Source organism: Centroberyx affinis, unplaced genomic scaffold (assembly GCF_046629955.1).
Source record: "Centroberyx affinis isolate AG114_WGS23_722 - 3 ecotype Tasmania unplaced genomic scaffold, CSIRO-AGI_Caff_v1 ptg003009l_1, whole genome shotgun sequence".
In the NCBI taxonomy this organism is placed as follows: domain Eukaryota; kingdom Metazoa; phylum Chordata; class Actinopteri; order Beryciformes; family Berycidae; genus Centroberyx; species Centroberyx affinis.
In genome coordinates this window covers 1-24,881 of record NW_027281109.1, presented here as the reverse complement: position 1 = coordinate 24,881, position 24,881 = coordinate 1, and the positions used below count along the sequence as shown (strand labels likewise).

The following is a 24,881-nucleotide window of genomic DNA, read 5'->3' as shown; positions in this document are numbered from 1 at the left end:
TATTGCATATGTGTTCAGTGACCTAAAATCTTATGCCTGCGTGTGTTAGCCTACACTCTCTCTGTACCCCCACACCCGTAGGGCCTTGGCTCCATCTGTCCTCCCACTGAGCTCAGATCCCCAAATGTATCCCATGATGACTATCTGGCATACAGCTCTTAACGTCAGAAATGGCTGACCCCTTCCCAAAACACTCAAGGGTCTAAATAACTAAAAGTGGGGAACCTAGGACCCCCCATGTCCATATCAAAATTACCCCAGTTAAAAGGGTGTGTATGTTTTTTTCCAAATTCAGTGAACTTAAATTGTTGCAGATCCTTTTTTCTCTCTCTGTAGATCTTGTATCTAAGCGTCCTCACTTGACTCATTCCAAACTAATACTTGGTGCCAGTGCAAAGGATAGATGAGGTCATCCTCTCTTTTATTGTCTTATTCATAACCTGCCCTTTCACTCCAGCTGTAGACCGGCATCTGTGCCCAGCATTTAAAGATCTTGTCTAACCTTTGTGTCTCTGACTGTACATGTTCAGCGGGGGTAGCGGCAATGTGCTCAACATCCTTGCCATTTTCATTTTGGTGACGTCTCAGCCAGAATCGACCTCCACAAATACACTGGGTCCTTTCATACGGCGAGGACATGAAGGGAACTGGAATATCAACCATTTCTTCAGCTGAGCAGATATTTTTTTTAGTTATTAAAGACAAACACGATATGGAAGCTTTACACAATGTGTGCTTGCAACAGAACAACAAAATTACGTGAGAACAACAGAACTGAGAGAGTCCAAATAGCAGGCAATCTATATTCTAACAGATCTATCTGCGTTCTTGTATTGCTTTTAGAGGTCGCTGTGCTTTCTTGCAACGGACACAGAAGAGATGAGATGAGAGGTGCTTTGTGTTTCTTTTTTTTCAGTCTATGCCAACTAGAATGCTTGTTCAGAGTTTGATCAAGATTAATCATTCCCACATAAGTGTCACAATGATACAATGTAACAGTAATACAATATCTGCTATATTGCTGTGCAAATAATTGCAACCTGTGGAGTCAAAGGGGCTGTAAGCACAGAGGAACTAAAAAAGAAACAATTGATCAGACAGTAGAGAAGGCAGGAGGAGTCAAGACAAATAGCCAGCAGTCCAAAACTATGACTTCTGTTCGGCAGGGAGGACAACTTGTCCATCCAATCACATCATTGTATGAAATGAGCACCATCATTCTACAGCTTGTTAACAAAAAAGGACACAAGCTCCAACATTGTCAGCCTGGTCTGTATAGACTATCTATCATTCTTTCTGCTGCTGCAGTCTGGCCAGTCATCCATTCGCCCATCCATAGCGGCAGAGTCAAAGGACGAGAAAGAGATCAAAGCTGACTTAGGACAGGCAGCAGCAGCCCAAAACAGATAAATGCAATCATCACACTCTGCAGCGTCCAGAGGGACTCCCATTATTGAAAACAAAGCAAGCGTGCGAGTGAGTGCTCATGGGTTTGTGTGGATGGAAAGAGGGGGAGAGAGAGAGAGAGAGAGAGAGAGAGAGAGAGAGAGAGAGAGAGAGAGAGAGTGAAGACAGAGAGAGAGAGAGAGAGAAAAGGACAGAAGTTCATGTTTATCAGTGCATTAGCGGGGATTCCAGATTATTTGTACCATCAGGGTACAGCTGGCCCCACTGTACCATTGTATTACAACTACATATATGCAAGCACATTGTATGAGGGGATTGTGAGTCATGCACAAACATGGTGCACGCACGCGTGTGTGTGTGTGTGTGCGTGTTTCCAGACATAGCTTGGTATATCAGGTCATTACTATTCTGAGTGGATCTGGCCATAGTCTGTGTCTTTGTGGTGAGTTAAGAATTAAACATGCACCAGCTTCAGGGAAGCACAGAGGGCTAAGCAAAGGGCAATTTGTCTCATTTAACTGCTGCCTGCCTGCCTGTCTGTCGACTGGAATCAAATTATGTTGTTCTTTTGCTTTTCTAAAAAGCCAAACTGTTTTACATAAAAACAGAGTCGATGCGATTACCATAGGCCACGGCCTCATGCAGAACAGCAGGGTAGCAGTTCAGAAAAAAACAGAATTTGTTTCTCCTCAGTGGCTGTAACCCTCTAGCTCTGGAGAGTTGTTAGTTATCCATCCTCTACTATGCCGATGTCTAGGTTTCACTGTAATGGTCTCTGACATTTTCCCTCGCAGCAGAAGCATTAAGCCCAAATATACGCTACTTGCAATTTCCAAACCTTACCACACGAGGTCCCTCACATACTGTAATCTGGCAACCTCAAGGGAGGAAAACACTCAATGTACTGAACATTCTACCGTATCGCACATTTTTCATAAACTGCCTTCATCTAAAAGTGTAGCATGAGGTGGTGTAGTCTGTGGTTTGTATGTGTATACTGAACACATCAAGACAGGGAAGGGCAACTTTCAAGGCCAAACAAATCTGCAGTCTCTATGAGGGGGCCAGAAGGTATATGTCAGAGTGTATAATGTGTGATGCTCTGAAACCCATATATAATAGCTGTGGTGCAATATGTTTATGGTAAAAAGTAAATTACCTACCTAATGTTAAGACAATATGCAAAAATGTGGTTACAAAAAAATCCTTTGATCCAGACTGGAGCACATTACATCTTTGTTAGAGTGTGCCAGTCATAAGATAAAAAACCCATGGCGTTACTGAAGTGAGTATTGGAGTGAGGTCATCACAGAGAGGTGGATGAAAGGAGATGTATGCCACTGTGCAACACATAGAGCTTCTACATTACTCCTTCAGTGAGCTCAAAAGTTTGCTCTTGGACTCTCTGTTCCTGCCTAAATGTGTCACACAGCATTACATGGGTCAGGGACATGATTCCTGAGCCTTTCCCTCAGCAGAAAAATAAATTAAATAATATAAATAATAATAATAAAATTAAATGTAAAGTAAAACTTTTCTTTACTTGTACACAGTATGAGCAATATTTACATTGTCCATTGAACCAATATACCCATAATCTTGGAGCTCAGTGATGGTCAGTCCCTATATCAGGGTTTTAAATCTGTTTTAAGGGCTGATGCTTCAAAAGTGCTTTATTTTAACATTCTGTTAACAAAGTACAAGCTAAGCTAATCTATTTAGTTAATTAAGTTATTCCCATGCTTGTCACTGAAATTGAGCTGGCCTTCTTAGCCATGAGCTAAGACAGTAGCATTGTCATAAGGGTGGGAAAAACTAAATTAAACTAAACTAAAGACATCATACCAAAGGGAAAAGCATGGGTAGAAATTCAGCTCCTGTTCTTCTGTTACATTCATTGTAAGTTGCTCTAAATAAAAATGTCAGATAAATGCCTAAAATTTAAATGTAATCTAGGTCTCATCAGTAATGATGCACTTTTAACCTCGACCCATAGTACTACTGGTTTTCTACTACCAGCTGGTTAACTGCATTCCCCTGGCATCTCAGGTGTGAATCAGTTCCTGATTAGATGACTAAAATAAAAACCAGCAGGGCTCTGGATCCTGAGGACCAGGATTAAAAAGCACTGCTTTAACTAATCAACTGTAGCCCTGACCAACTATAGTGCTCATACTGTAGTTTCATCAGTTGTCTGCACAATCTTCAACTTGATTAAAACATAACATTGTTTAGTGTCTATAAAAAGAAAAATCTGCCTCTGTATGAGCAGAGAGCAGTCAGTCTTCAAGTGAGCCATACAGTATTGTTCACTGTCAGTTTATGGCCACTAGATGGCAGCAGAGAATCATGTTACTAAATTTGTTGCTCTCTTGAGTGCAGATGTGTTCGGTGTGTTCTTCTGGAAATTTAGTAGATTATTAAAGATGTGGTAAAAATCTGAACTTGAATTAAATTTTGGGCCTAATGCACAATGGTGCAGTTTTGTTTTCTGCAATATTGTAGTAGTGTTGTAGTACTCAAGATCAGTCTTGGCCCTGAGACTGGTGAGACCACATTTTAAGGGTCTTGGCTCACTCGGTCTTGACTCGGTCTCATAAAGCAAAGACTCTGAAATAAAACTGTGGTATTAGCATTATCACCCTCATTCACATCATCTGAGTCTAATTCTCCTCTGACCAGATCAAACAATCCTTTTTCGATGTCCATCGTGCAGTGAAATGTTTCGGGAGCTGCATTCAAATGAGAATTTTACTTGCTACTTCAGTACTTTATGAGCAGGAATTATTTTGTTTCTTTTCAAAGTGTGAGCCAACAGCCGTTAATAAATATTTCCTCAGCATAAGCACGACATAACCTAGTGCATTTATTTATACCAATACAGGTTATCCTGCTGTATCATAATTCCCCCGTCCATGGCTGATGTGAAAATTTGGCAATGAAATAATGGTAAGTAAGCAGCAATAAAGTGTTTGACACAGTTTTGCTTAATCTCGGATTGCCCTCTACCCTGCAGTAATCTCTATCATTTGTCCAATAGTTTACAACTATACTACAATAGTTTAAAATGCCTAAATAATGTTTGTTTTGAAACATGCAATGAAACTGATGCAAATTTTGAGCTATGATGGCAGACCAACACAATTACAGTCATGGTCTTGATTTGGACTTGCATTGTTCTGGTCACAATAGACGGTCTTGACTACAATACTGCATTATGGTACAAAAAAAAAAAAAAAACGTTACACAGACATATTAATATGCAAAATTTAGAATAACTGTCCTACACAATTATTTGGTTTCCGACAGTCATATAAATATGCACTGAAGGTATATTTGGAAAATTTGGAAGAACTACGGTCATTGAAATATTAAAGAAAAGGCACCACTTGCAGCAGCAAAGAACAGAAAAGTGTGTGCGTTTGCATGTATGTGTGTGTGTGTGTGTGTGTGTGTGTGTGTGTGTGTGTGTGTGTGTGTATGTGTGTGTGTGTGTGTGTGTGCGCGTGCTTGTCCTCACCCACCACAAGTTCTATTCTGAAAATGAAGAATGAATCGTTAGCTTATACGTATATAATGATGACACTGAAAGCAATTTGGAACAAAGTTGCAAGTAGAAGAGACAAAAAGGTCTTCTCACTCACAGTCAGACAAATAATGAATGTTTATTCAGAGCTTAAATGTGTCAGTGCGAAAGCCTATGGGGATACAGCAATATCTCCAGTGATCACAGAGTAGGTGCAGATAAGCACTTCCCTCCAGGTACCATGCTGTTTCTAATGTTAAATTTAAGTATATACCTGTTCGCTAGATTCTTCTATGAACTGGCTCTGTTCAAACATCTCTGTAAAAAGTGGGTATGTTTACATGCACGCAATACTTCAGGTGCTGTAAATAATCAGGTGATGGTTGTAGTGTGATGATCAAAGCAACCAGATTTCCCCCAATAACCTGGATTTAAATAGTTTTGTTTTTTGAGTTGGGTCAGAGAAGGGCACGATGCAATGAGATCCAGCCCACAGTCATCTCCGATATTAGACGGTAAATGTCATATAATTTTGTCAGATCGTGCTCATGCACTTACAGTACACCTTAATACAAGCCGCATTATATTGTTCTCTAAAAGCACAAGATGAACTCAGGCAGCACATCGCATGTGACACGTGAGTGTTCTGATGTCATACTGTATGTGTAAAAAAAACGCACTGCAACCGGGAGATTTCCGCTGTGACCTTTTAGACGCATGTGCACATTTAAAAGGCTGAATGAAATTTGGCTGTATGTAAAGGTGTGTATATGTGAAGGTATTTACATGGCCAAATTTAATCAAAAGACAGAAATCTAGGAGTCTTAATTATAGTGTTGCCTTAATCAGGTTATCAGTATGCACTAGGGATGTTGAGTTCGGCAAAACACAAATAATACATACATACATATATTTTTTTTTCCCTATATTATTCTGATGTTTTATTCATATGCCTATAGTCATGTAGAAGACACATTAAACTGAAAATAACTTGATAAGAAGGGGGCGGAGTTAATTTGTCTTTCTCCATCAGTCTGCTCAGTATTGCCGTTGCTGCCTGTCACACACATGGAGAGAGAGAGAGAGGGAGATAGAGAGAGAGAGAGATGCTTGCGTGCATGTGTTTTGTTCGCTATGGGAATACTGTAATTATTGTGATTACTAATTTAGCATTTTTTTTTGTCCCGGTGGGTGTGCTCCTCTGTTCTGCTGATACACAGACTTTGCAAGTCTGATTCTGTTCAGTGCAACAGGGATGTTGTGTCTCCCCATTGCTCCACACTGCTGCTCTTCACAAAAGACTGCGCAGTTCATAGCATAATGAAGGTGTTTATAATTGACTGTTCAGTGTCTCCCATTTAGGAGTATGTGTGTGTGTGTGTGTGTTTGTGTGTGTGTGTGTGTGTGTGTGTGTCATAAAGACAATTTTCTCAGTTTGTAATTGATTGTTTAGTGTCCCTGAGTTGAAAAGCACACAAACTGTTTTTATACTTTGTTGGTCACTGTAAAAGTTCTATGCCTAGTAGCATCATGTAAATGTGCCCAGTGTGTGAAAGTGTTAAACAGGACGCTGAAAGAAGGATGAGACGCTGGGTGACTCACATCAAACTCGTTGAGGGCAGCAGCCAGCTCCCCGATGCCGGCGTGGCCCTGCTTCTCGTCGGTGGGCGAGGTGGCCTGGGCGGCGCTGGAGATGCCTCCGATGGCCTCCTGCACCTGCTTGAACACATAGTCTCGGTTGGCGCGTGTGGCAGCCACGTCCGGGTGGCGCAGGAAGGCCTGCGAGGCCGTGTACAGCATGGTGGCATTTTTCTTCAGGGCCCCGCGTGCGGCCGCCATCTCATCTCGACACTGGGGGTCTTTCAGTTCCTGAGGAGGAGAAAGAGGTTTTCGAGTGAGCATTAACAATCGTCTGCAGTCGGCTCCTGGAGAAATTGCAGCGTGCTGTTTGGAGTTGAGACGCTTCCTACATGGCTTTATTTTTTACTATTTTACACATTTTAAACTATCTCATATTTTAGATTCTTTAAAGTAGCCGCACTTTGCCTTAATGGACAGGCAAAGGCTTTGGAAAGAAATTCATACATAGGCATGAACTTCACTATTTATATTTGTCTAAGAAACACATTTCAAGCATTTTAGCATAAGCCTTTAGATCAAAATGGCTTTAAGATAATGAAAAACACAGTACATTCAATCAGGTGTGTCCAAACTTTTGACTGGTATTGTAAACTTGAGCCACACTGCTGGGATTAAGAACCAAGTCTTTCAGATAGACTAGACATTAAGTCATGTGGGACATTTTTAAGGGGATCATTATTTCAGGCCAGACAGTAGAGCCAAGCGATTTAACTGATCCCAGTGCAAGAAATTTCCCCCATGATCAGATCCCACCTGATATAACCGGATTGTTTTGGAGAAAACCTACATACTCTTTTTCCGCTGAGGACCACATTGGAAATAAAGTTCTAATACTTTCATGTGTTATCCTCTGGGGTCAGATAAGCATTGGTGTGGATATTTTAACATGTGCAATACGCTTCATGAAGTGGAATCAAATTAATTCAAGTCAAATCAAATCAAGAAAGCACACTCCAGAAAATGTACCACTTTTTGAATGAGATGCATTGTAGAATCAATAATATGTTAAAGTCATTTCAAGTGCCATTGAAAAACAGTAATTTCTAGCTTTCTGTAGGTACTAGGCATTTGGGCTATAAAGTGATAACATGGAAATCATTATAGTGCCTTACAAGGCATTATAAGTCACATCACAAGTCGCAACACAGATGTGTGTCCACAAATTTGTATGTCTCTCCAATAACTGTAAGTAACTGTAAGTAAAAACTATAAATAATTAATAATAATATATAATCCACACTCTTTTCCCATATTTCCCACCCATACAGTCAACTTAACGTATTATATATCGTCAGTAACATGTTTCTGTAACCCCACAATTGTTTATATTCTATTTTATCAATTTTATTGTTTTATTGTTTATACTTTTTTTACTGCTTTTATTGTTTATTTTTTATTATTCCTTTGTGCTTATATTTTATTTGATGTTTCCCCGCTGAATCCTATTACTTTGATGTTGCAACGATTTAATTTCTCCACAGAGATCAATAATGTTTCATCTTATCTTATCATGATCGTACATCACTGCATAATGAAGTCAGTGCATCTCTGTGAAAGCAGGCCTACATAAAGTCCTTGTACTCGACACAGCCTAGATCCAGTGCTCCTACATAACGCTAATTTCCAGTGGTACTGCATTCTGAACTGCTCAAGTACTGGGTGAGTGGAGTTGGCCAATATATCATCATAATTTAATTTCAAGTTATTTTGACACCAAACATAACATTTTCCAGTCAGTGATGGATTTCTATTCTCAGAACATTTGTTTTCCATATGCTTGTTGCCCAAGTAGATAAGTTGAAGCTTTGCGTCAAGCGTAGTTTATCAGCATTAGCCAGCAAGCCATCCTTCAACTGTAGCAACTCTGATTGTTTATCAGTTTCCTTCTACACTTAGGCTCTGATTCAGAGTTGGTGCTCCTACGTCCTTCAGCCAAGAAAAAAACTGTGAGACGAGACACTTGTATCCTGACTCGAACCATGTGGACATGTAGCTCTGAGTTGTCCTGTCAGAATATTTAAATTACCCCTCTCTTGCACCTGGGTTGCCAGATTTCTGACATTAGTACGTTTTTGCAGACTCAGGGGGCCGGTCACATTCCCTTTAAGAGAAGCAGTTGCAGTTTAATTTCGAGAAATTTAAAATTGTGTGGGCCTAAAAACAATCAAATAGGTCTAAAAGCTGTGCCACATTTCCAGTTGTACTGGGTGTTTCAAAAGTAGGCAGTAATTTTTATACACCTGTTATTTACAGAGTATTGAATGTTGAATTAGTTTGTTAAAATGACTAAAATTGTACACCTTTTTTTTCCATGATTATTATTATTATTATTGAAAATAGTTTACCTACTTTTGAAACACTATGTATAAATAGCCTTTTATTAATTAGAATACTAAATGGCACCATTGCATTGTTTGTTCACTAGCCCTATAATAGGATAATTTGTGTTTTTATTTAATTTGACTTCAATATCAGGTGCCATGATTTGAAAATGGCTTGAGGTGCCTATATTGAGTACAATATCAGTGAGGCTAAATAAAATGAAGATGTTGTCTTTATAATGGGTATTGAATGCAAGCATAATCAAAAATGAAGCTGTTGTGTTTTGGGTGCAAGACTGACCAACAGAATAAATTAGTCTAAATAGGTCTTCTTTATTAGTCTAAATATACCTACTCCTAAAAATGCTTAACAATGACATATCCAACATTTTAACAGATTATCAACAAATTACTTTGCACAGAGATGTATCTAACACTGCCATACAGTGGCCGCTGTACTTTGTACATTTTTTAGTAGCAGACACTAGTCGACTTATGCTGAGTCAGAATCACGGCGATCTCCCCCCATCTTTTTGGGGGAACACCAGTCTGACCTGTCTCATAAATCCCCATTACGTGCCCCTCAACTCTGAATAAGAGCCTTACAGCATATGTCAAAGTTTATTGATCACTAACATGCTGTATGTAAGGAAATAATGGCCACCTTGTCTATGCTTGTGTGCATGTCTGTCTGCGTGTCTATGTGTTTACAAAAGACCGAGAGAAAGACATGCAGAGAGAGCGAGAGAGAGTCCGTGTTCTTGTGGGAGCTATTTCCCATGGGTCAGCGCCTCCCCGCGTACGGGTGTGACAGTTAAGTCAGGAGCGGTTTACGCTGACTGGGAGAGACAGAGCAGGGGACAGCGGCCTCCACTTACCTGCTGTCTCCTGGCTGCCACATAGTTAAGCTTCACCATCTCCTTCCCAAACTCCTTGAAGCGGTTGGCCAGGTCCTGCTCATTGGTCGCATTCTTCACTCCCTCCAGGGCCTCCTCCACCTGTCACACACACACACACACACACACACACACAATGCATGTACAATCTTACAAATAATCTGTGGACACACCTGAAAATGAGCCTGCAAGGCCTCAAGCTAGACATTTTCATTATGTGACAAACCTAAAGCAATAAATGTTGAGAACATACTTTTTGAAAATAATAAGGTACTTGACTTTGGAAATAAAAATGAATTTCCACTCCTGTGTAATTGCAACCAGGTTGGAAAAAAAGACAATAGCCATTAACTTGTGCAAGTTAAAAATGGGCCTCATTTCAGCAATCTCCATCCCTGTGCGGGTCCATTCTTATTCCAAACTCCTTTCTGTCCCTAATGAAAGTGCCGACCAAGGCGTAATGGAAAAGAGAGAAGGGGAGAGATAACTTTTAAGTGGCCTTTGATGGCAGGGCTTACACTGGCTTGAGTTAAGCCCCTCTGTGGGCATCAAGAATGAAGTTGGAAAAAAGGAATGAGTGTGTTTTTGCGTGTGTGTGTGTGTGTGTGTGTGTGTGTGTGTGAGAGAGAGAGGGAGTCAGTGAGTATGAAGGTGTGAATTTGTTTCAGATTCTACCAATGTTATATCACTCTTGCTAGCCCAGTGTAATAACTACCCTTTTCAGGCCTTAACCCACTTTCAAAATAAGGGACTGGGGAACAAGTTGCCTAAATGATTCCCCAGTGGGTGTATGAGTATGTGTAGTTAATCACACCACGGCTGCGTGGCATGATATGGGACAGCGCTATCAGATGTATGTTAGCAGAATGCTCCTCCATGCCTCATCTATATGCTAATGCGAGCAGAGGTTGGGATAAAAGGGATCGGTGCTGCTATGGATTATACAACACCATGATGGCACAACCCAAGGAGAGGGCAAAAGACCTTTCTACAGCATCTGACCATGCCTTCGACTGGAGAGTACACTGTGGATGCAAGCCCGCTCAGTATACCTACTGATTCTACCACTGTGCAAAAAGAGCAGGAGAGGAGGGAGGATGCCACTTCAAACCCTTTAATTTGAGACGTGTTAGATGAATTAACAAGAGTATTTTATAATAGATAGCTCCAGTCCTCAGTTCTGATTGGCTGTGTCACATTAGAAGTCAAAATACCCAATAAACACACACCACATAACTGTTAATCATTACACGGATTTGTTGAATACTCCATTACGGTCTACGGTCTGTTATTTCTGAATAGCAGACCGCTGCTATGAATAACAGACCGTTGCTATGGACGCATAGCAACGCCCTTGCAAAATAACCCCTTCAGGGTGATTCAAGACCCCTCCGCTTTGAGTCAGGGTCCTGCATCACCCTGTTGGGGTTTATTTTGCAATAATGACCTGCTCGCTGTACATTATCCCTTACTTGAATATTGATGAGAAACTACTTTTTTTAGCTACTGTTCAACTATTGCCAAAAAATTGCATTTAATACTACTATTACTGATATTACTACTACTACTACTACTACTACTACTACGATTAATAATAATCATAATAATAATAATAATATATTTATTGACATTTGTATTCTTTTTGCTCACGATGCTATATTACAGACATTTTGTGAAAGCAATAAGCCATGAGAGACTGTCTTTTACTAGGCCTGTAAAGCACTGCCCAGTGGCTTATTCTTTAAAACCAGGGGTGATGTTCGCCCTTACAATTTTAAGGTGGGCCAGCAGCCTCATGACGTCGGCCATGTCGGCGAGGATGAGCAGGCGGGTGACAGCAGAGAGCAGGGCGCGGGCGGCCCTCACCATGGTGCCACGCTTCACAGAGGAACACGGGTCGTCGGCAAACTCAGACGAGGCAACGCGCATCGTCTCACCTGCAGGCGGGAAGAAAGGAGACAGGAAGAGGAACAGGAGTGAGATGATTCCATTTCACCTGGCTTTGCACTGCGTTGCTCTCTCTTTCCCTCTGTCTCTGTTTTATCTGTCTCTCTCCATCACAGATAGAGAGAGACTCCCCATCTACCCTCCTTGTACTCGTGTCCATATATAACCCATGTGTGGCCTAGTTCTGACTTCTTTTATCCAGCCAAGAGCTTATAGCACCCTGTTGTTTGTTCGTACACAGGTGGTTCAGATGGTGGCTTCAAAGCAGCAACCTCTGTTTCCACCCCACACAGCCACAGGAGGGACGAAATCCACGGGCGTATAACCTGAAAGCAGTGCAGAATTATCAGGTAAATAACAGGTGAGCTCCTCAGGATCGTCTGAACAACATAATGGGCAGCAGGTTGGTTTAGATAATACAAAGAGAGCACCCGGCCTCGTGTTGGCAAGCAGCCACCCTGCTGAAATGTCCCGAAGCAAAACACTGAATCCCTCGCAGCTCTGGGGGTGCTGCTCTGTAGCTGACCCTGCCCTCGGACCTCCCTGTGGAGGGAGGCAAGCCAAAAAGAGAATTTCCCTACAGGGATCAACAGAGCTTCATACTGTTATTATTCTTTATTATCATTATAAGACACACTACAAAAATAAAACTGGCTGCACATGTTTAATATGTGCCATGCTGCACTGCTCTCTTGAAGACCAGATGAAAAAGCAGGGGAGTACACAAAAAACACGAGCACATGAGCGCACATGCATACACACTCCAACTCAAACACACAGGCACTTGCATAAACAGGCACACACACACACACACACACACGCACACACACACACTCACACACGCACGCGCACACGCACACGCACGCGCACACGCACACAAGCACACAAAGGCAGGCACTCAAACTCGAACACATACACATTTGGCAAAAAAGCACACAGACACAAAAATATACACACAAATACACATACGCATGCACAGGCACACACACACACACACACGCACACACACACAGGAGCTTGCTATTGCTATGTGCTGCCATAACTCTGTCTGGCCCGGTGATGAGGCAGCGGAGAGTGACAGTTCAGAGGGTCTGATTACTGAATCCCTCTGTGGTCTGAAATCAGCATCTATAATTTAATCAGGACAAGATAAAGGGGGATGAGATGATGAGCTCACGGTGACATAGGAGAGATAGGTTTAAGGGTGTTGTACAATGACCTTAACTAGGGGGATGATGCCAGTTGGCTGAGGACATCATTTTCACAACACTTCTGGCTTCTGCACAATACGCACCAGAGAGGAGTCGTGTAAAAACAGTTATTATGTATTCAAATCAAAAGAAAATAAAGAGCCAAGGCAGTCATGACGTTAGGACAGATCCCTAATGACAGACATCATACTGTATGACAATAATAAACTAACAAGAGAAGCAGAGCTGAACAATTAATCGAATCGAACAAATTTAAATCGCAATATGAACTTCTGCAATTTCCAAATCAAAGAGGCTGAAATTAATTGCTTGAGAGAGGAGCGTCCAAAATGGATTTCTGAACAAGGTATTTTAGTGCTCTGGATAATCTTTGGTCCATGAATCAAGTGCAATATTGGTGAAAATGTTTCATCATACTCAAACTGTAAATCCTGCACACTGACATTTTATTTATTTATTTTTTTTTTTTTAACAAAATCACTTTTCTTTAAAGGATTTTAAAGAAACAAAATGTATGGCAAGAAACACTGATGATGATATGAATCACAGTTTAAATCGCAACTGCAATATTCTGTCAAATAATAGATCGATTTCTTGTCAATATCTTTCAGCCCTAAAGAGAAACACCACAGTATATGATGCATTTTTAAGCTTTATTTATCCAGGAAATGTTTACATGCATGCTCATTTTCAGCCAGGTCACATTCGTATAGTTCCACACATTCATGCCTGGGAGCTGCCTGTGGTCTTCTCCTATTCGCCACTGAGCAGCTCCACTGAAGCAATTGAGGTTAAAGTGCCTCGCTAGAGGGAACCTAAGCGGTAGAGGTTGAGGGAGGCAAGTGCACTTTTCATTTGGTTTTCCCATGCTGGTTTGAGATTAAAATCAGCAACTTTCCCATCCCGAGCCTGTTTATCTGACCTCTAGGCTACTGCAGCCAAAATATGTTTAATCTGTTTTAATCAGTTCACCATCACCATCATCTTTTTTTTTTTTTTTTGGCTATTAGTTTATGCAGAGTAGCTAGCCAGGAGTAGGAAAAGCACACCTGAAGTGGCACACCCATACACGTTTTCCACTGATTATTAATGGAGGTGATCTCTGCTGTATTACGCAAACTTTTCCTGTCACTCTGTTTTCACCACCATACTGTCCCATGAAGCAATTGGCAAAAAAGGAAGAGCACAGCATGTTTGCTGACTCATAATTCTCCAGCCATTAGTGGAAACTGGCTTCTAATCCTATTAATATAAAACTGGTCTCCCTGTCGACCTGTCATGTAGTTATATTCAACCTAGCAAAGAAGTGGAGAGTAAAGAGAGAGTGAGGAGAGTGCCCCATCAGCAATCCACTTCCATCCTGAAGAGCTTTTTAGCATGCGCACCCTCTTTATAATGGTAGTTACTTAATAGGATAGGAGATGTGGAGAATTTAGTTTCATCTCCTATTCTGTTAAGGGGTCTTTGGGCTTTTAACTCAAGGTCAGTTTGTCCTGGGAAAGAAGGGGGTGTGATTGATTGCGCCTCTCATAAGGACAGAGTTTTGCCTTTAACAGGATCAGAAAATGCAAACACAAAGAAAAAAAAATGAGCTAGATGATTCCAAAGCAGCTCCGGAAGATATAAGATGTCTTCCATTCATTTTGTTCACTGAGTTTTCTTGGGATTTTGGCTCACGCGTCAAACAAGTGGGTACACTGATCGTTTCCTTTTTGGTGATGACCTGTATGGCACTGATCTACTGTATTTCATGCCTCAAAAGAGCTGGGTGCCAGCACTGTCAAAGTCAGCCTTCAACAGCACCAGTGGCCGAGCGGAGCTGACAGTGCAGGATGAGGAATACGAGTACAACACAACATATGCTGAGTTCCATTCACTCTTTCTGCTGATGTGGGTATTGAACACGGAATCCAATTCCATTGCGGGGACAAACATTTGATTCGCGTAAAGGCTCACTGACTTCTACTCAGCACAGAGAAAAATCTTTACATGGAGAACAACAAACAACTGTGACATTGGCTCATCTGAAAAAGAGCTCCCAAAAGGATGCACATGTTTTTTGTTGAGGTGAGGTGAAGAGCAGCTTGAGTGTAAACAGAGTTTTACAATTGCCAAATTGTTGCTAATGAGGTTGGCATCTAGAAACTGTTAAAATGCACCAAGGCTCCATACTATCACAGACAGTCAAAGCTTTAACGATAGGGTAAACAACTTGGGAATTAGGATCATTACATTCATGAAGCTGCAGGCACCAAAGCAAAGCCCAAAATGAATGGGCACCAATCAGTTATATGTCATGGTTTTCCCTCCACCTGTCTCTATCTGCATCAAATCAATCATGGAGACACTTAGCCTATTTCTCTATCACCCTATTACTGGTATGCAGAATGCTTAACCACTAAGAAATGAGACCAGGTTTCTTTAGTGGAGGAAATGAGGCACAGAGTATGTGTGTTCACAGTCTCTCCACAGCAACAAGAGGCACTTGTTGCCGTTTTACATGATCAAAGGCCACAAAGGCCTTTATCAATCTGATATTGGATATGCCACTATAGGCTCACAACCTTAGTTATAATGCCTGTTACTTTACGGAGGTTAAGTGCACGTTTCCACTGCGCACCACAAAGTCTTTTGTTACAGCTGGACCCTGAGTCTGTTTTACTATTTATAAGTATCGTACTATTTTTTGTTTTATTGTTTTTTTTATCCTATTTACATTTTACATTTACTTTATATCAGAGTAAATAGACAGAGAGTGGATAGACAGCTCGGTGTCAGATTGTTGCTCAGGCTGCCAGTATCTGGCCAGGGAGGATAAGAGGACCGCTATTGAAGCAGACACCACAATTCCCTGAAATGGTGCTCCCCCTGCCAGCTGTTCAACCCCCTGATCTGGTGCCCCATGGTCACATGTGGTGGTAAAGGGCGAGGTGAGGGGAGTTGGCCACCTGCCCGCCATCCCTGACGTCCCCACGCTTTCCACCACCAACCAATTTCTGTCCCTTTAACACGTGAATGGTCTTCTCCGGTTGGCTGTGGACCCCATTGACAAACCAGCCAGGGCCAGAATAGCCACAGGGGGAAACAGTCCAACTCATCCCTGTACCACATTCGGGCAGCTGCTCCAGGGAGACAGCCCCTTCTGGACCCCCCAAGCCATACCTCTCCTGCTCCTGCTGCCTCTGTCTCTTAAAGTCTCTTAAAGTGTGGTTGTCCCAAGCACTCAGCTTGTTACACAAAGTGGCTGAGCCCTTGCTGTCACGAACGTCCAGCCGGAGGAGCTCAGGCTAGCCAGATCAGTGTCATCTTTAAAATCACTTCTCAAAGGACCCTTGTACAAGAAAGCCTTTTCATAATGTTATTTATAAGTCCTGCTTTAATAAAATAAAAAAATCTTCTATTCTTTTTTTCTTCTGATTTTGTGTGTTTCTTTGTTTATCTAAAAGCATTTTGTAACGGTTGTTTGGGAAAGCGCCATATAAATAAAGTGTAGTTATTTATTTATCTTTTGAATGAATGAATGATTAATGAATGAATGAATGATGAATTCATTCATTCATTCATTCATTTATTTTTTGTATCATAAACAAAATTTTTAAGCTTAGATTAGCAGGAACCAGATCTGTAGACAGTCATTGCCGTCACTGTAATCACTATGTTTTCTGCTCCCATTCAGTCCCATCTATATTTGACCTGGGAGTTGTGAGTATCCTTGAGATGATGACATTATCTCTATCTCTCTTCAGCAATCTCTCTGCTGTCCATGGTGAAGAATTTCAATCTGTGTTATTCTGTGACATTCCTCGCATTGATGGAAGCTGCAAATTGAGCACCACGAAGCAGATTTTTTTGTACATTTTTTAGTTATCTAACAGTGCATCAGACTCATGTCATAAGAATTGGTGGAGGTATTCTGAACTCAGAGAAAAAAATAGAATGGCTCACTGGTTCATCAGTTCAGTGTCATCTTTCTAATTATCTAATCATTAAGTGAGATCGCTTCCTTTTGAATCAGGTAATCATTCTCATAGGCTTTGCTTTCACCTCTGGCTTCAATTGCACTTAGAGCTAATTAATGCTTATTGAGTTTATGGTCAACTAGTAGACAGAACAGGCTGCTATGATGCAGGAGGTAACAGTATGTGTCAAGGGCGCCCATCCTAAACAATTAATTAGTAGTGATTGTGAGGTTATTTGACTAAACCGAGGCCAGGTGCTGAGTTGATTAAGCAAACAATTCTTGAGGCTGTAAAAATAGAGAGAGAGACATAAGTCAGGTATGGTCTGTGTGTGTGTGTGTCCATTTACAAATGTGTGCATTTGTGTGTGCAGATAAATACAATACTGCATCATACTGCATATAGCAATAAAAAAATAAAAAAATAAAAAACTTTTTTTATTCATTGTGACGGAATAGCCTTTTCAACATAATTTATTTTTCAGCATTTAAAGACATGAAAGAAAAAAGTGTGTTGGGGAGAAAGTGAAATGTTAATGATTATGGTACTTAATAAAATAAAATATTTTGTCACATGCAATGTAAATTATTGACTAAGAATTATACACAGCTCCACAATATTGTGTGTGATTTAAGGAACTTTGAATGTGGTATGATCATTGGTAACAGACACACTGATTCAAGCATCACAGAACAGCTTCCCGCCTGGGATTTTTTCACACTCCAGAGTCTCGAGTTAGAGAGGAGAATGGCAAGACTCGTTCCAGCTAACAGACAGGCCACAAGTATGCATACAGCAGCTCAGTACCATAGTGGTGACTTTTAACAGTTAAGTTATGAGATTGTTTAGATAAATATACATGTTTCTGTTTTTGTGTTTTTGTTTGTCTAGTGTGAATTCAAATGGCAAACGTATTACCATCGGGAATGGAGATCATCCTGAAATGTCTGTATTGTTAAAATTTGCTTGAAATAATGAATTGAATATGTGGAAATTTATGAAATCACTGTATGTTATTTATTCTGCATTGATGAATACAAACAAGTAGCCCAAGTGCCTAAAACATAGGCTAATAAGTTCAAACGAACCACTGGGGAAACCTATAACATTTAATACAGTTCCTGCATCCTGATCAGTGCCTTGCAGTGTGAAATTGACCTCAGCCCAAAAGTGACCTTTAATTCAACAGATTAATAAAATGCCACAATGCTTATTAATGATATCCAAAAGCTCATGCAGTAGCATACAATGGTACGAAACGTAAACCTTCAAAAATGCCAACTTGGGCACAAGCCACTTTAATGAGCAGCCAAACGAGCCATAAAGTTTTAGATGATCATTTGTAGAACATTTATGAATTTATTTTTGCTGTAAGGCTCACTTAACAAAGGCAGTTTCACTGGCGTCGGCTCCTTTTTCTGTTCAGACACTTCAGGCTGAAGTTACCGTGTGGGTGATGTCTCATCTTCCTCGCTTTCGCGGTCGGACCCGGTTTTGTGGGTCCGTGAAATTAATGTAAGTCAAAATCTAAGAAAGGTTTCTAACTCTACACAGCCTACACACAAAGTGTTGTAAAAGGAACTCATTGTCCTAGTGAATGCGGCACCTAAAACAGAGTTTACCACGCATAAACCAGGAGACCAGAGGCAATAAAGGGGAGCTGCCGGTGCGGCCGCACAGCCACCCCTACTTCCAACATCTACTGTGGAAATTTTTAATTTTACGGGGAAGAATTACCAAGGTCTGGACTTCGGTGTCCTCATATGTGGCTTCAGCCACGGCTGAGTGTCCACGTGTGTGTGTGTGTGTGTGTGTGTGTGTGTGTGTGTGTGAGATACAGGCCTAAATATTGTCTAACAGCCTTGAAGCATAAACACACCGCTAAACCTCCAGACAACAACTCAGAGAAATTAGAGAAATTGTGTGGCTGAGTTCAGAAAATAAATAAAAAATAATAAATGTATATGTACAGTATATGCGGTCACACTGGCCGCGGTGCAGAGCTCTGCTCGCTGCTCGCAATCTGGAGCGCCAGTTTCGGCGTCTGATCTATTTTCTCTGCGTGCCGCAGCACGCATTTCAAAGGAAAACACCATAGAGATACACTATAGATGGTCATATCTCCATTATATCACCACAGACGCACAAATATATTAAATGATCAATTTACCAGGGTCTTCACTGTTAATCCATGAGCACTAATGAAAGTTTTAAATGCAACACATTTAGTACATGGGCAGACCAGATTTCGGTACCTCTCAAGGTGGCAAAATCGAGTTAAAAATTTTGAAAATGTATATGTCCGTAGATGATATTTTGGTATGATAACCATTGCTGAATGGCAGCTTTGTCACAGTAATCAGTTTATGAAGTTAGCCACCCCCTACAATAAATTGGATTGTAGGCGCTGATGCATATCCTATTTTAGGCTCATTTTCAGGACCTTTAGTCATGTTTTATGAGAATATGTTTGATATCATTTTATAGGGTAGCTTCTTAGCTTTCATTCAAGCCCAGATGTGAGTCTGTCTGACAAATAAAGAGGTCACATGGGCTTTTCAAAGTGTCAGTGACATTCATTTTTCCACAATTTTCACCTAAACTATAGTGTATATACTGTATTTGAGCACTGTGACATCTAGGAAAATCACAGACACAAACATCAAAAACTGGAATACTCACTTTACTGACTGAACTTTTCAAGGCTAATGTATGTAAAATAAGTCACAATTTACTGTATTTCCTCTAATATTGGCCCGGGTCTTTATTTACCTCAACTGCAGAGGGTACCAGGCCTTTATTGGAAACAGGCTTATATTAGAGACAGGCCTTTATTTCTAATTCCCTCTGTTTGATAAGTATATTTGCTCATATTTTAGTACGAAGCCTCCTTGTTTTCTGATCTGCTTCTGTTGGGGTTCGTTAGGTAGCCGTTTTTTTGTTACTGCAATGCATTACCTATAATTATGGTAATCGAAGACGGCATGCAACAGAGACTTCCGCCAGGCACCAGGAGTTTACCGGTATCCACCGTTGTTTTTAGCTGCGACCAGCAGCTCTATAGCTCGCTCTGTCGGTCGGTCGGTTGGTTGGTCCACAAAAATTTCCCCACCCTTTGGCAGCCTATCAGTCGCACAGTGTGTGTATGTGGTCGCAGCTATTGCGAATTCACGCTTGTTTCCTTTGTTTTTTTCCCTGGCCTGTATTTGGGGGCGGCATTTATTTGTTCATGTCGACCACGCCCCCGGCCATTACTGGAGACCCGGCTTTTAATTGACTACCAACCACTATTAGAGGAAATACGGTATGTGCAATTGGATGTCACATGCTTCTTAGGTGTGTGTGTGTGTGTGTGTGTGTGCGTATACTATATATATGAGAGAGAGAGAGAGATTATTATGCAGCATTATATGATTTGCAGTAAAGAACGACTCCCAGACAGAGGTAAGGTTTTTGAGAAACAGTAAACAAATACTCAAAAATAGGACTTATCTGAAGTTTTGGAGAAAAAGACGAAAATAAAAGGCAAACTGTGGTATTCCATTAAATTTCCCATTTCCAGGCCTTTGGGACATAGACACAGTAGGAGCTCCAAAGGGAGTGACAGCATGCGGGCACCCTTCACTGATGATGAATGATGTTCCAGAAAGTTTTGATTCAAGCCAGAATATACACCACGCTATAGATCGAGTGTGTGAGCCAGATAATACTGTTCTATGGAGGAGAAAGGTAATAGAACATTATTGCTGGGGGCAGCGAGGAATTGATACATGTCTAGTGACGAAGTAACTGGGATATTGCACACTCATCATGCAGTCCGCTGACCAATATCAAAGCAACAATATGATACAACAAATCAGCGCTGGCATGGTCATGGTGTCTGCATGAGAATATTTGACTGTCTCACCTTGCTTGCGAACATCCTCCACAGCAGCAATGAGCTCCTCCTTGAGGTCCTGGCTGTCTTTTGCAATCTGCTCGCCCTTCTCCAGAAAGTTCTGGGTGGCCTGCTCCACAGACACGGCCAGCACATGAGCCTTCTTGGAGCGCCCCTTCTTCTTACTGGACGGCCCTTTGTTACTGGTGTTCACCAGGGTGGTCACCTATAAGACACAGAAGACGGCAGGGAGATAGGTTGAGTGAAATATGTACAACAAAATGATGAGGTGGCATATTGCATCTGTACTTTGCTAATGTGTGGCAGTGTTGGCAACAGCAGGGCCCAAATCTAATGCCGTCCCTACATGCTGAGGATAACAAAAAAACATGCATTTGAAATGTTCTTTGTTTTATTTTTTTGGTTTGGGTGGTTAGCGTTCATAGCTTTATAGTATGTCTCAAACAAAAACATTCAAATATTGTGACAGGACGTTTTCATCAGTGGCTTTTGAGTCAGCCAGTGTCTTTTTGGATATGGAGGTTAAGGCGAGTGGCAGCATTGGAGATGAGCCAGTGACAGCAATAGCAACAAAAATGACAGGACTACTACTTCAACTGGAACTCCAAGTGATCAATTCAATAGAAATAAAATTACATAAAATGCTGCTGGGCGTACTTTGCATTTTTATAGTTTTCTGCTGTTCAAGCTAAGGACATTGTTGTGACAAGTAGAAAAAAAAAAAAAAAAGAAACAAGCTTAAGGGATTGAAACATCATAAAATGTTATCACTACAAATGCTATAACATCTGTGCAGTTAGATAAAAATTATTGCATAATATAAAAATAATGGGGATAGAGGGATCAATATATTTCTACTTCTTTCTCTTCGTCTCCTTCTTCTACTCCTTCCTATTATTATTGACAACAATGAGATTGTTGATTTTGGGAATGTTTATATGTCCTTCATAAAGACTGTATATTTTGTCACTGTTTTGGCTGGTAGTGGAAAAAAGTTTTGAGACATGCATTAAATTACAGTGCAAGGGTTGACAGATAATTATGTCTTTATTCATAATATGAGCTTTCACAACTATAACAAGGCAATCCATTATAAATGTCACTGTTGCAACTGAAGCATGCAAAACTGTATATGGCATCAATCAGGGACCTCGCTGCCTCTGAGCAAGTAAATTCACTGAAACTTTGCAGTCCCCAGCTTAAGTCCAGCAAGCAGTCCTTCATTTCACAAGAATAATGTAACTCTGGCTTTGGGCAATCATTTCCTTGATCTCAGCTCTTTTGGATGCTACACTGCACAGAATCAATAGGATGATGTGTTATTGAATCCTACAAAATGAGCCCCTGATCTGATTGTATTAGGGTGAGCTCAGCGTTTTGTGCATTTTGTGGGAGAAATGTGATAAGATACTTTCCATTAATTCCCATTGATTTCGTCACAAAGCAGACAGACAGGCAAAAAGATGCAGACACACACGGTTTAATCCAAACAAGTCCAGTTTGTCCATGTTATTGATGCAATGGTGCGGTTTAGACCCCAAGAAAACAAGAACCCATTTCAGACAAGCACGATGCCTGAAATGAGTCACTAAAACAAGGAAAAGGCATCCTAACTAAAAACTAAATCCTTTCAGCTAATCATCAATAACACAGTACACTCACAACAAGAAGAACCAATGCCTTAGGATTCAAAACATCAGTTTAGTGCTTGGAGTGAACTGGGACAGACTGTGAGCAAATGTGTTCATGTTTGGCTTCTTTCTCAAAAATAATGTAGGAAAATGGTCCTCAAAATCTAAAGTAAGAAGCACAAATTTACAAGGGTGGAAATTAAATCCATATGCTGATTCAAGTATTTACTATTCTGAAACTGTCCATTATCATCAAATCCAAATTATCATTACCTCTCAAAGAGAAAAGTTTACTCTGAAAGTAATTAACAGAAGCTATGTGACAAGCAATAGATTTAAATTACTAAGTATTGAGGATAAGCAACACAGAAGAGCCAACATGATTAATTATTGCAGCCTGTCAATGATTCATTAGGCTCCATTAAAGAGTGGAACTAATTCCACTGCCTGTAGACCAATGACGTCATTGGTGAACACAGATTGCACATGTCTGTCTGACGGCCATGGTATAGCACACACACACACACACACACACACACACACACACACACACACACACACACACACACACACACACACACACACACACACACACACACACACACACACACACACCAGTTAGCTGCAGGGGTCTCAGTCTGTCGGCAGCTTAGCTTTCACAACTGGGTGATGTGATTAGAGGATTGTGGAATATACTCAAAATTATATTTCAATCTTTATTCGCTCTGAAAAGCTGCTAAGAGCAAAGTTATGTCCTGTCTAGACTGCATCACTTAAGTGCTTCTCGACTGACATTATAACTTTAATGATGTGCGTCCATATTCATGATGTATCTAGGAATAGTAGTGCTGATTTGGGACCAGGTTTGCCTGTTCATCCTTTGTGAAGTTTCTGTACATGTATGTAGTCTGAAAAGTAATTCCAGATTCAATATTATTATTTTTATAAGCTATATTCATGCCTGCCTTGACAACTAACTTTGAAACTGTCTTGTTTTCCATCAAGTTATCTGCACAACATCAAATTATAACAGCTGACATAGTGCTCATTATGTAGCCTAATGGTGTATTCATTTCAATAAAAGCTTTTTGAATCAATAATTCACAACAGCACACACGTAGGCATGAACACATATGCGTGCACAAGCAACCCACCACCACCACTGCACACCCACCCATCCACACACACACACTCACACAAACAAATAACCACAAAGTTCCCTGGATCTCCCTGTTCTTCCAAGTTCTTCCCTACAGACCGCCCGTGCAAGAAATGCTTGTGATGGTCATCCAGCGAGTAAATCCGCAGTAAACTAATGCGTCCAGAGTGGCTGACTCAAAAGGCTCCTATTGATCTAATAATGCAGAACTGAGGTTTCCCCCTGCTGGAGTCCCTCCACTGGTCCTTCATCATTATCATGGCCTGTTCAATACATCTGATTAAGCTGATTACTTGAACATTGCCATTTAATTATGCTAAAACCCAAAACAATCTTGTCTAGCTTCTGTTGCAGAGTTAAGCTTGGATTTTTGGCGCACTTGGTTATGATCTCCACTTGTCGCTTGGCAGTGGTGATACTGAGCAGCTAGCCACAGAGGAAAAGTGTCCAGCAAGAGCGGTATGGGATAATGCTCTCCAGGGAAATTTTGTCTATTTCAGTGTCCTCTCATGCATTCTGATACCTTGATCCCATTCAGAAACATGTCTTCATTACTGAGTAATTTACAGTAAATGTGTTTAGTTAAAAAATTGTATGGGATACTTTCCAGATTAATTATGAGTTCTGTACTTATTAGTATTAAGCACTGATATAAACACGGGGGAAACAACGGAAACACCAAACAATATTAATGTCAAGTACCTAATAAGGAGTAGCGCCACTCTTTGCCTTCCGAACACTTTCAATCCTTCTTGTTTTTCTCAGGTTTTACTTCATCATGGTGTTCATGAAAACACTAATTTGTTTAGCAGTGTATATGGGGGCATTATCATCTTGGAATATGGGAACATCATGAGGGAATAATTTCTGCAGTGCATCTGGTCGTGTAAAATGGCTTCATATTGCTTGGCTGTTCCACAACCATACAGAGCAATCACTGGATCGAATGACTCCCTTGAGATGGCTGCCCATACCATTATGAGTTGGAAATTGGCAACAGACATTGTGGGTTGAAGGCAAAAGCAGTGAATGATAAGTCATCATACCATATTACTTCCTTCCATTGCTCTAAGGTCAAGGTTTTGTGTTCTTCACAGGTTATGTGTCTCGGATACAAGTGGTATGCAAATGGTAAAAACTCTGACATAAATACCAGTTTTGTGAAAATTCAGCAGTGATCCATTTGTGACAGAAATAAGGTTTCTCTTTTGATTGTTTCATTGTCATCACTGTTAAGTATTCTTCTGGCTAGAAACCTAGCCTATAGGCCTATAGTGTTAATTGT

At 40.7% G+C, this 24,881-nt stretch overlaps 1 protein-coding gene across 1 annotated transcript in view; it reads right to left on the bottom strand.

The window, feature by feature from the left end:
- The window catches only part of LOC139659067 (catenin alpha-2-like), a gene marked incomplete at its 5' end in the record, with an annotated part of 51,967 nt that extends 30,956 nt beyond the window's left edge, over positions 1–21,011 (bottom strand). The window contains 4 exons of the mRNA XM_071537282.1: positions 6,536–6,802; positions 9,774–9,893; positions 11,562–11,728; positions 20,816–21,011. Of these exons, the coding sequence (XP_071393383.1) occupies positions 6,536–6,802; positions 9,774–9,893; positions 11,562–11,728; positions 20,816–21,011 (750 nt within the window). The remainder of the gene's footprint in view (positions 1–6,535; positions 6,803–9,773; positions 9,894–11,561; positions 11,729–20,815) is intronic.
- Between the last annotated feature and the right edge of the window lie 3,870 nt (positions 21,012–24,881).